Source organism: Acomys minous (genome assembly GCF_964271855.1).
Source record: "Acomys minous genome assembly, chromosome: 12".
NCBI lineage: Eukaryota > Metazoa > Chordata > Mammalia > Rodentia > Muridae > Acomys > Acomys minous.
In genome coordinates, this window is record NC_140493.1 from 1,764,769 (window position 1) to 1,777,609 (window position 12,841).

The following is a 12,841-nucleotide window of genomic DNA, read 5'->3' on the forward strand; positions in this document are numbered from 1 at the left end:
AGGCAGGCCTTAACCACATGAAGCCAGGGTCCCTGAAGCAGATGATCTGATGCTGGCACAGGTGGGAGATTTCTCATAGGCGACACCGTCAATTAGACGTCTCCTTCAGCACGCCTACACCCCCCTCTGGAGAAGGACAGCTGGGACCATGACAAGCTTCCTAGACAAGATCTTTCTGGGGATACATGGGCCCGCTAATTACCCCGTGCTAATAAGATAAGACTCAATTACACGCAGAGGACTCGCAAGCCCAGCACTTTGGGGGTTTTCAAGTAACCCCGCATCTCTGATTTTTGATAGGAGAAAATGATTTCTCCCTCCCAGGCAAATTAAACCCACCAATTAGAGCAGCTGTTCTCTTGTGCTCTATAAAGGGTGAAGGCCAAGCCCACAAGCTGGTGAACCGCCAGTCTCTTCGTGAAGCTGTGCATCTCATTGCCCCCCTGCTCTGTGGCTCCTCCACGATGAGTCGCCAGTTCACCTGCAAGCCCGGAGCCACTGGCAGCAGGGGCTTCAGCGGCTGCTCAGCCGTGCTGGCGGGAGGCAGCTCGTCCTCCTACAGGGCAGGTGGCAAAGGGCTCGGTGGAGGCTTCAGCAGTCGGAGTCTCTATAGCCTGAGGGGCGCCCGCAGCATCTCCCTCAATGTGGCCAGTGGCAGCGGGCGCACGGGGGGATACGGGCTTGGGAGGAATAGGACCAGTGGCTTTGCTGGCAGCATGTTTGGCAGCGGGGCTCTTGGGCCTTCGAATACATCCCTGTGCCCTCCTGGAGGCATCCACCAGGTCACTGTCAACAAGAGCCTCCTGGCTCCCCTCAATGTGGAGCTGAACCCCGAGATCCAGAAGGTGCGCACACAGGAGCGGGAGCAGATCAAGGCTCTGAACAACAAGTTCGCCTCCTTCATCGACAAGGTGGGTCTGCTGATGGTTAAGTATGTCCTTTCTACGTCCACCTTCACTGCCCCCCAGGGGGGCGCCCTGTCTGGAGACAGGATGGTGAGACCCCTTCCCAGGATACAGACACAGCACAGGACAGAGCAGAGAGGTAGCCGACAATACCGTTGACAGCAGAGCTGAGGGACAGATCCAAAGGCATGCAAAGAGCTTCGTTTGGAGGCAGAGCAGGTGGCCTCTTGGTAGAGAAGCAGCAGGGCACAGCCAGTGAGACTTAGAAGGCAGGCAGAGGGGAGGCCCTGTGGCCTCAGGAGGTGTAGAATGCCAGGGCCCCATACAGTCTGCATTTCAATGAGCCTCTAGGAATGTTGACGCATAGAGAAGTCTGAGCAGCAAGAAGTAGGTAGGCGGGTCTCCAGCAATGAAAACTTTCTGACTGTGAAAACCCAGAGAGCTCAAAGTCCCAGCCCTGTTGAGCACTGTGGCTTCCAGGTAGGCTGGGAGAGGCCACGGATGTGGAGGGAGGAAGCTGGCCAAAACACAGACTAGACCACCAGGCCCTGACTAGTAGGAAGCCAGCAGTCAAGTTCACACCTAAGACCTCGCTACAGACTGGCATTCCCACAGCCTGTCAGTATAGACGTAGCAGTTTTAGATTGGGTCGGGGAGACAAACAGCCAACACTGTGATAGGTCGGAGGGAACCGCATATTGAGCCCCTCCTGACAACTAGGGCTGCCTTCTCCAGAGCTAGACCATGGATTCCTGGGCGGGAGGTACTTGGGCGGCATTTTGTTTTCCCAGAGCTTAGCTTTGAAGGTCACATAGCAGATCAAGCCCATCCTTTTCCTCTGGAAAGAACATCTCCCATCCTCTCTCCCCTATTGATTGTGGAGTGAGCTCAGGTGGCTGTGGGTTTGGGGTCCAGGTGGCTGTGGGCTCAGGTTCCAGGTGGTTGTGGGTTTGGGGTCCAAGTAGCTGTGGGTTTGGGTTCCAGGTGGCTGTGGGTTTGGGGTCCAGGTGGCTGTGGGCTCAGGTTCCAGGTGGCTGTGGTTTTGGGTTCTAGGTGGTTGCGGGCTTGGGTTCCAGGTGGCTGTGGTTTTGGGTTCCAGGTGGCTGTGGTTTTGGGTTCCAGGTCCGCTTCCTGGAGCAGCAGAACCAGGTGCTGGAGACCAAGTGGGAGCTGCTGCAGCAGCTGGACCTGAACAACTGCAGGAAGAACCTGGAGCCTCTTTATGAGGCTCACGTCAGCAGCCTGCAGAAACAGCTGGACGCACTGTCTGGGGACAGAGTGAGGCTGGACTCTGAGCTGAGGGGCATGCGGGATGTGGTGGAGGACTACAAGAAGAGGTGAGCGGGGACGCTATGTGGGATAGCTGATTCCCGGGGCTTTCTACACAGGTCCTGAGACTTTTGCCTGTGGCCTCAGGGGGACAGAACTTGGGTAGAACAAGTCATTTGGGATGGCCTGGCAGGATGAGAGCCTTCATGGGCATAATCAATCAGGCTGGACCATGGGTATTCAGCCTGCTGGGCAGTGCCAGGGATGCCTTGACGGACGACTTATTCATGTGCTAAAGCCCTACTAGGGAGCCGCTGTGTGTGCTCAACACAGGACTCTTGTTCCTAATCTCACCCATGGTGGGTTGTCCTAAGTTCCAAGGAAACCCCACAGAGCAGGAGGTGGAGGTCCCACGGGGCTTCTCCTCTCATTTTCATTGGGTCCTGGCAACCCATCTGAGGCACATTCTTTCTTGACCTGGGCAGGGGTAGTTCTAGCTTCCTGGACTCCTGTCTCGGGTTGAGCAGCATCGTTGGTAAGCATGTCAGGCAGGCAGCACTGTTTCTGCTGGCAAGGTCCCCTTTCCTGTTACTTGGACACCAAGAAAAAAGAGGAGAAAAACTTGACTCATCCCACAGGCATCAGAAGAACCCGAGACCCAAACCCTCCAGCCACCAGGCCCAGGTCCCTCCATTGACCAATCAGCCAAACAATCGCACTGTGTTCAGACAGCAGAAAACACCTGCTTAAAGACCCACAATTCAGACATCCTGTACTCCCCAGGGAGAACACACACACAGACACTGCCCTGCCCCCGCCCCACTCACTGATGCATCGTCCCCTGCAGATATGAGGAAGAAATAAACAAGCGTACAACTGCTGAGAATGAATTTGTGGTGCTTAAGAAGGTAAGGAGGGCACCTGGCCTCAGTCCCTCATGGTGGGAGCAGGGGTAAGAGAAGAGGAGAGAATGAGGCCTGTGCACCCCAGAAAGGGCCTGGGGTCGGGTGTGCCCATCGTGGACACTGGAGAGTGCCTAGCACAGATCATGCCACACAGGAGTCCAGCCATGGATAATTAGTCCCAGCTTATGCCCGGAACTGCAAAGGACTCTGGGAAGGGTCAAGCCCCCTTCTAACTCATCTCTGACCAATCACTGTGGCTGCCTCAGGGAAGGTGGGGAGAAACAGGCTCTGTACCCTGCCTTGGGGGAATGGGATCAAGTCTTCACATTGAGTCTGGGCTGAAGTCAAACCCTTGGGGTCTTGGGTCCCTTCCTGGGACAGTTAGCCTCAGGATGGGGCTCCTGAGAGAGAGAGAGTGATCAGTGGCAGGTGTCTGGATTCTCCTTAGGACGTGGATGCGGCGTACATGAGCAAGGTGGAGCTGCAGGCCAAGGTGGAGGCCCTGGATGGAGAAATCAAGTTCCTCAAGTGTCTGTACGAGGGGGTAAGGCTTACGCTCGCTCTAGCTTTGCACTCAGGAAGGCCTTGTGATGACAAGCTAGCTACTTATCAGTCAGTTTAAGAGCCCTGCAGCCCTCCAGCCTTTGGGAGCAGAGGGCTTTGTAGTTCAAAGACAAGCTGATAGACAGCTAGGCAGGCTATTTTCCTTCGCTTTCCTTTCTCCTGTCCCATCTTGGGACGAATATATGGGTTTTCTTCTCGGTTGGCTTCACATGTACTGGGCAGTCTGACACCATGGTATTGGATCCTTGGTTCTGTTTTACAGAGAACTTGCTCTCCAGGGAATACTACTTGTGCTGGTTTGGGGTGGCCCGGGGTCATCCTGCTGGGATAAGGTCATTATTTAGTCACCTTTCCCTGGTTCACACGCACTTGCCGCCCTCCTCGCCTCCCAGGAGCTGTCCCAGATGCAGTCCCACATAAGTGACACGTCTGTGGTCCTCTCCATGGACAACAACCGCAGCCTGGACCTGGACAGCATCATCGCTGAAGTCCGCGCTCAGTATGAGGACATCGCCCTGAAGAGCAAGGCCGAGGCGGAGACGGTGTACCAGACCAAGGTGCGGTTGACTGTACACCTGTCCAGAGGCACGTGTAAGGGGGATCTGGCTTGGTCTCCTTTTCTCTGTTCCATGACTCACCGCAGCCCCCAGCTTGTTGGTAATATGACACTGACCAAGACGGGGGAAGGTGCAGCTCTGTACGTGGTCTGCCCCTTAGACCTATGGCAGTCGTTTCAGGGTGCGGCCTGCAAAGATGCAGACGAAGCATCCTAACACAGGAGTAGGTGGGGTTGGTCAGGACTCACTTTCTGGAGGAAGAGAGCTCTGACGTGCGCTGGGGGAGGGTAGGTAGGGGCAGTAGCCAGCTCTGTCATCATGGTAAATCACAGGTCTCCTCGGGGGTTCAAGTTTATCTCTCAGGAAGAAGAGGGCGTTTTTTATCCTTCACATCTTAGTTCTCCTGAAGGGCATGGGTGTGAGGCGACTCTTAGATAACCTGGTCTCTCTGATCCTGATGGTAACTTTCTAATTGTTCCTTGCTGTTCACTGGGCTCTTTCCCTGGGGAAATCACCCCTGGCCGACCTTATCTCTCCTTCGCAGCCTGGGATGGAGAGGTTTAGCCTGTTGGGGAAGGGTTAGCCGTCAGGGCCTAAGGGGCCACACAGGCCTGGGCTTGGAGTGCCACCCGGTCCCAGCTCCCTCTCCGTTTATTCTCAAGAGTCAGGGTTGAGAACGGCTGTGTGTGCGACATAACCCTGTGGGCTGTCAGGATCCAGGCTGTCACCTCCTCAGTCCTTTGTAGAAGAGTTGGGTGTGCCTTGCAGCTGTGACTACCCACCATTTTCTGTGGGTTATCAGCACCCACTCTTCACCAGGGGCTGAGGGAGCCCTGACTGGGTGCTGGCCACAGTGTGGTGAGGCCAGCCTTCACCGTCACCATTTAAAGATGGATAAGTGGGCCCCGCGGCTGCAGGGAGCTTGCCAAGGGTGTTTAGTACATAAGGGACATGGCTGTGCTGCTGGGGGCACCTGCTGGGGTGCTTAAGACAGACAGGGATGGGGCCAGGCAAAACTCCACCCTGAAGTCCTAAAGACCATGAGGTTGAACTTGGGGTGCCCTCTGTTGACTGTTCAGTAGGCAACCCAAGGGCAGGGGGTGACTGAGACCCGGTGCTAAGGCCAACCTCCTGCCAAGTCCAACAAGACAACTCATGCGACCTGTGCTCACCCCAGCTGGCTGAGAGAAGGGGGAGGGGAGGGAACACAGCCGATTGGCTCCTCACTCAGTCATCTGATCTTCTCCTTGAGTACCAGAGAGGCACTACGCTATGCACTGAGAATTCAGAAGTAAAACAAAACATCCACCCACCGGGGAAGGCACAGAGCATGTTGTGAAAGTCTAGCATGTCTGACTTCGGGAGTGCAGGCTCATGGGAACAGAATCTATACCTAATCAGAGGGTGACAGAGTGCCTCCTGACCTGGCTGAGCTACAGCTACTTAAGGAAGTGGGGGAGCGTGCGGGGGGGGGGGAGCAGGAAGGGTTCTGGGGGCCAGAAAAGCTTATTATTCCCTCAGAGGCGTGGGAACATGTGAGGGTCATCGAGAGGGGACATTAAAGGGCTATTTGTCAAAGCTGGGAAGCAGACACACGATGGCAGGGCCAATGAGAAAGAAGCACCTAGATGCCGTGGCAGGAGTTTGAATTTCGTCCAGACCTCCAAGGGCTACAGGCAGGGAGGTGCATAGTGTGTGTGTGGGGGGGGGCAGGGGGAGGAGTCCATCTCACAGAGATGCCGAAAGTGGGACTTCCAAAAGTCCTGTGGCCAAATCTAACTCTCAGGAAAGTCAGCCAGGCTTAAGGGAAACGGAAAAAAAAAAATCCAGGGGCAGATGGCTGAACGGGAAGAGGCTATGAAGGAGCATCCCTCTCCTCTGCCTCACAGCCCTAAGCGAAGGCGGCCGTGTCTGCGCTAGACTAGGCTTAGACAACTCTCATGTCATATGTTCGCTCCGTTGCTTGCCACCTGGCAGTTCCAGGAGCTGCAGCAGGCAGCTGGCCGACACGGGGATGACCTCAAGCACACGAGGAGTGAGATCTCCGAGCTGACCCGGCTCATCCAGAGGCTGCGGTCGGAGATCGAGAGTGTGAAGAAGCAGGTGAGTGGGCAAGGCCCCCAGGGGAAGGCGGAGAGGCTCAGCGCCTTCCTGGCCTGTCTCTTCTTTACACTCTCTCCTAGAAACTTCTTCCCTGCTTTGTTCCCATCTGAAGTCTAGAACCCTGATAGGGCTCCCTACCAAAGCTACAAGACTTCCCTGGGGCCAAGTAAAAGTCCTCACTGCCAGATACAACCCAGGAAGTGTAGGAGGACAGAGCAGGGCCCACCCACGATTAGGGAACACAGTGGTACCTGGGTGCCTCAGAACTCACCGAGGATACCACCTCCTGCCCCTCAGTGCTCCAACCTGGAGACGGCCATCGCTGACGCTGAACAGCGAGGTGACTGTGCCCTCAAGGATGCTCGGGCCAAGCTGGATGAGCTGGAGGGCGCCCTGCACCAGGCCAAGGAGGAGCTGGCCAGGATGATGCGCGAGTACCAGGAGCTCATGAGTGTGAAGCTGGCCCTGGATATCGAGATTGCCACCTACAGGAAGCTACTGGAGGGCGAGGAGTGCAGGTGAGGGGCAGCAGGGGGGCTGGAGGGCAAGAAGCACAGGTGAGGGGCAGCAGGGGGGCTGGAGGGCGAGGAGTGCAGGTGAGGGGCAGCAGGGGGGCTGGAGGGCGAGGAGTGCAGGTGAGGGGCAGCAGGGGGGCTGGAGGGTGAGGAGTGCAGGTGAGAGCAGCAGGGGGGCTGGGAGAGCCTTTGCCATCCTCCCCAGACCCAGCTCCCTGGCCATAGATGCTTTTCAGTTTAACCACAAACAGATTCCAGAATGATTTCCTGGCACACAGTGTGACAGCAGGGTCCTTTAAACTCTCCTTCGGCCCTTCAGAGTCTCAGCTTAAGTGTTGCCAGCTTCAAGTACTCGCTGGCTCTCTCAAATGACTTGTGTTCGTGGAGGGACAGTGTACCTCCCCCGACTAACTCACTTTGTTTTCACTGTATTTATTTTTTTTAGTGGCATTTCTTTTCTTATTCGGTTTTGTAGTTCCAGTTTTATCCATAGAGACATAAAACCTTCTTTTAAGAGAAATGCGGTCCCCCTCCCCCCATAAAAGGCAGTCAGTTAAAAATACTCTATGACAATGTAGGCTGCACAAAGTCCAGTGAGTTGGAGGGACAAGACACAGATCATTGGCATTTGGAAATCCCAGGACTGGCTTAAAGTCACACTGGCACTTTGTTCATTGCCACCTGAGTTGTCTGTGTTCCCTCACCTCTGCTTGCTCAGGCCTCAGCTCCCTAGCAGTCAAGCAATGGGCTCAAGAGAAACACCAAAGGCAGAGAGGGGCCCTGGCAGTGGTGTTAGTGTGGGACCCCAAGAGCGCAGGCCTCACATCTCTGTTAGTGTGGGACCCCAAGAACAAAGCCCTCACATCTCTGTTAGTGTGGGACCCCAAAAGCACAGTCCTCATATTCGGTAGTTAGGAGGGTAGATTGAGAGGGCAAGAGGGACTTGGAAGCTCAAGCCTTGAGACAGGGGTTATTAACTCTTTCTGACTGGTGGGTAGCTCGTGGGGTTGGCGGGCAGGGTTGGCGGGCGGGGTTGGTGGGGGAACTAGTCTGGTCGGTGATTCTAGGCACTGTCTGGTGAGTGGGGAGGCCAGTTCAGGATCCGAAGTGTGATGAAGGACCTCGTGTCTTTTGTTTTTGTTTTTCTGTGCAGGATGTCTGGAGAACACACCAATGCTGTGAGCATTTGTGAGTACTTCCTGTCTCTGAGGGCATCCACGGTTCTAGGCAATCAACAAGCATAGAGTGGAGGAGTAGGTGTCTGCCACCAAGGCCTCTGTGGAGCCCTCTGTGGAGCGGCCTGTGCTCCACGGCCTGCCTCCTCCACCACAAGGAGCTGCTTCCTCACCAAGGCGGCTGGCTTCCCCCAGTCCTGACTTGGCACACTCACCACTTCCCCAGTGCTGGGATGAGACACTCGGTAGCTGTGTGCCCTCTCCTGCCACCCACACCCACACTGTCCTCTGGGAGGAGACACCTATGCGGTCACGTGACTCAGATCAGTGCTAATGCTGGCTCTTCAAAGAGAGGGGCTGAGCACAAGCACCCCAATTCAAGCCACCGGAAACACAGTAGGAACAACATAAGGTTGTGTCAGGTTAAATGTAAGGAATGGCTAATGCTTGCGCCTTACACCTGTCCTTTAGGGACACCTTGCTACTCTTGTTCATCCAAGAAAGAGTAGGTGTCTGATGGGCATCCTGTGACATCTGGGCTGTTTTCCTCAAAGCTTGGTCTTCTCAGGGTTGAGTATACGTCACTAAACTTAAATTTGGGGTCCGCGTGAAGAGCCCAGTCAGCAGAGAGATGTTTGAGTCACGGGGGCCGGATATTAGAAGGGACAACCGCTGACGCCTCCCCTGTCATTCTTTCACAGCGGTCATCAGCAGCTCTGTGCCTGGGACAGTCGGCACAGGTCCCAGCTTTGGGTTCAGTGGCGCCACCGGCACCTACGGCTACCGACCCAGCTCTGTCGGTGGGGGCTATGGCATACTGTCTGGAGGCTGTGTCACTGGTAGTGGGAATTGCAGTCCCCGTGGAGAGACCAAGACCAGACTGGGTAGCGCAAGTGAATTTAAGGAAGCTTCGGGAAAGAACTTGGCTTTGGGCTCACCCACAAAGAAAACCATGAGATAAGCTGACAGCTGCCCCCCCACCCCCACCCCCACCCCATTTCTGGCCAGGTTTGGTTTTCTCTGGAGTCTCTTCCAGGAAACCCTCCCGTTCTGTTCACCGTCGCTCGCTTCCTGCTTTTCTTTGCTCTCCAATCCCGCTTCCATTGTGTTCATTAACCACACCAGGACTCTAGGGTTGAGGTTATCCCACACATCCTTCTGCCTCAGCGCGAAGGGACCACTTCTCCTAGCCTTCCATAACTTCATGAGGACTTGCCTGCATGCCCCCTTGCAGATGAAGGGTCCCTCTAGGCTGGCCCTGGTCCTCCTGATGCCCATGAGACGTGACGTGTGTCTATGGGCCGTCTTGCAGGAACTGGCTTAGCCTGCAGCAGGCACTTGGTCACAGTTACATCTGGCATAATCTCTGTTGGTGGAGGGCGGGGAGTGCCCATCCAGTCTGGACCTGCCTAGACTCCAGCTCTCTGCTCCTGTATCCCACTAATAAACTTATAAAACTAATGTAAGGCCAGATTACATCTTTCCTGAAGGAAACCCTCATTTCAGGCCACGTCCCTTCTGTGTGAGGAGTGGTCACTGAATGGGAGCCACCCGCCTTCTGAGGTCCCTCCATCCCACAGAGTCCCCACAAACCTGCATGGACCCCAGCACCACCTGCACAGATACCCAGCATTCACTTGTCCACACCCAACAGGTGTTGTCCTCATGCGACAGTCTGAGCGTGTACAATGCTAAGCAACATACAGGCTACCAGGAGGAGGAGCCAAGTGTCTGGCAGCAAGATTTAAAGCTAGTCGGGGTGGGGGAGGGGGCAACAGAAGGTCAGTTCTGAGAAGCACAGGGCTTGATATGTTTTCTGATTAAGAACCCCAAAGGCAGATGCCTCTTTGAAGTAAAGACCCAAGTCCTTGTGGCTGTTAATAAAATTTGTACTAAGCCAAGTATGGGAACGTATGCACGTGTGAATTTATGTGTGTGAACACACATGAGTTTGTGTGTGTGTGTGTCGCAATTACACATGGGACTTTGTTTACAGAACACTGTGCTCAGAGATGTCTCTTAGGTCCCCAGGCTGCAGGAATACTGTCAGAGGCAACAGAGTACATTCAGGTGAGGGTCATGTGTGGCATCTGAACAGGGTCCCTGTAGGTCTAGGGAGAAAACGGACTTCAAGAACAGAGCTAGGAACTGTGACTTCTGAATCTGCAGCTGATTGGCGATCCTGAGCAAAGCCCTCACCTCTCGGGAGCTTCTCTTCATCTGCAGACCAGCAGGATGGTGCTTCCGGTGTTAGCTGGAGTATTCGGTCAGGCGTCCTAGCTCGACACAAGTGGGAGCAGAAGCTTGCCATCTCTTTGGCTCAAAAGCGTGACTTAATTTACTTACTGAAAAGGTGTCTAGGAACTGGGAAAGCAATTCGCAAAATCCACCCTTGGGAGATTAGGGGTTGTACCGGATACTTTCCTGATCGCTGTGGACGCAGCCATGACAAGGAGCAATGAAGGGAAGGAGGGACCCACTGTGGCAGGGACCCTACCTGTGTCCCTGGGAAACAACAGGCAGAAATGTCTGCCCCACATCCACTGCTCTCTTCTGTTTTCAAACCTCCCTGGAAACACTCTCGAAGACACACCCAGTGACGCGTTTCCACGGTGACTCTAAGTCTTGTCAGGTCGACAGCGAAGATTAAACATTTTCAGGGTAACACAACTGTCTTTTCCAACGGCCTCAGGAATAAACTCCTGGAGGCCGGCAAAGAAGGGTAGTTGGTTGGTTTAGAGTCTATGGTTGACACTTTGTGGATCTGGGTAAACATGTAATGACATGTACCTACTATCATGGCCAACTACGGAGTCATCTGATTGCTTTGTAGCTCCTCTAGCATGCCTGGGATCAGATATCTGCTTATAACATGCATGAACACATGGGGTGCAGGGGCGAACAAACCTGGTGTGTGTCACTCAGGGAGGTGTGAGCACAAGCAAAGGTAACTAACTGCACCCTGGGGAGGGGGCACTCAGGGAGGTGTGAGCAACAGCAAAGGTAACTAACTGCACCCTGGAGGGGTCACCTCAGGGAGGTGTGAACACAAGCAAAGGTAACTAACTGCACTCTGGGGGGCCACTCAGGGAGGTGTGAGCAACAGCAAAGGTAACTAACTGCACCCTGGAGGGGTCACTCAGGGAGGTGTGAACACAAGCAAAGGTAACTAACTGCACCCTGGATGGGTCACAACAACAAAAGAACTCCCAGAGGGATCCGGCAGCAGCGAGGAGGCACAGGGAGAGGGAGGGCAGGCTGTCACAGGAGGCACACGTCTGGAGGCTTCTTAAGTGTGTGGACAACAGGAAGAGGTGAAGATTGGAGCAGAGGTGCTTGAGCGGGCAAACTTGTTTCCTGTGGCTGCTGAAACAGGACGGGGCTCAGGTGAGAGGCATGGCAGCCCCTGGAGCCAGAAGTGTCAGCCACAGGGGATCAGAAAGAGCCCTTCTCCTCTGCTGAGAGCTAGGGAGAAATGACACCCCAGCTGACAGAGGATTGGACCCCAGCTGTGACAGGACCCATTAAATGGTTAATAAAAGCAGTTACCATATGAAGTCGCCACAGCAGTTAAACTTAATGGGGTGGTGTTTGCAAGTCATTTGTCTTCCTGCCTGTTGCCTAGAAAGCTTCATAAATGGCTGCTCTTAGTATTATGGGGTGCAGAATGTTATTCCAAGATGCTTCATGAAGAAGGGAAGCGAAGAAGACCCAATGGGAAACCAGATTATCTGACAAGCATGAACCTAGAATAAAGAAATTTCTGCCGTCCAGCTTCCGTGCTTAACAGAGAGTCGATGCCAACTGCCTCAGCCGACACACCCCGGAACCTGAGTGTGTGAACTTGATACAAAGGCCCTAATTTCTCACCCACTGTCGGGGGCTCAGCGCTGTTCCAGTGGGTGTCTAGGGATCTTAGGCATTTCTTAGCTAGGGTACCCGGGATGCACGGCTTCCAATGTCACTAAGATAGAAGAAAAAGGGCAGCCAGGCTCTTAACTGCTTTATCAACCCCAGACGAGGCTCTCTTTGGTGGGACTCACTTCTCAGTGGCCAATGCTAGTCCAAGGCTCCAAACACCAGTGAATCCCAGATAAGGCTGGGAGACGGGGAGGTGAGTGGGGCTGCCTGCCACCATCCAACGATGGTCTCTGGGACAAGCTGCCTCAGATACGGTTCCCTTGCCTTTGGTCAGAGCTGGGAGACACTGGCTCTCCAGACTTCACGCAGACACGCTTCCCTTTGGTTTTGAAAATAACCCTGGGCGCATTACTATAAGCTACATGATGCTGCATGACATATTTAGCTTTTGTTTTATTTTGTTTAAGGACTGTTAAGAAAGGCAAATAGATGGAACTAGAAATGGTCCTACTGAGTGAGTTAACCCAGACTCAGAAAGACTCACATGGTATATACTCACTCATAATTGGACACCAGCCCAACAGGGATGTCCCCTGAAAGCCTTCACTTACCAGCAAAGTGGGACAGAGGGGAGGACCTCCTACTGGGACTCTAGGTGAGAGAAGTATGGGGGAATGGGGAAATAAAAGGACCCAGAGGGTCCTAGAAACCTACAAGAAGAACATCATGATGGGCAGATCTGGACCCAGGGCGTCTGCTCAAACTACTGCACCAACCAAGGACAATACATGCAGTAAACATTGAACCCCTACTCGGATCTAGCCAATGGACAGGACATTATCCACGGTTGTGTGGAGAGTGGGGACTGACTCTGACATGAACTCTGGCGCCCCATATTTGACCACTTCCCCTTGGTGGGGAGGCCTGGTGGCACTCAGAGAAAGGATAGGAAGGCTACCAAGATGAGACTTGATAGGCTGTGACCAT

General features: G+C 54.2%; 1 protein-coding gene across 1 annotated transcript; it reads left to right on the plus strand.

Annotated features, from left to right (window-relative positions):
* Positions 1–379: 379 nt before the first annotated feature.
* On the plus strand, positions 380–9,897 carry LOC311579255 (keratin, type II cytoskeletal 73). The gene is made up of 9 exons (XM_084749626.1): positions 380–911; positions 2,028–2,242; positions 3,022–3,082; positions 3,528–3,623; positions 4,036–4,200; positions 6,178–6,303; positions 6,601–6,821; positions 7,972–8,006; positions 8,695–9,897. The coding sequence occupies exons 1-9, from the start codon at positions 465–467 to the stop codon at positions 8,952–8,954; spliced, it is 1,626 nt and encodes a 541-aa protein (XP_084605752.1). The 5' UTR covers positions 380–464; the 3' UTR covers positions 8,955–9,897.
* Positions 9,898–12,841: the final 2,944 nt, after the last annotated feature.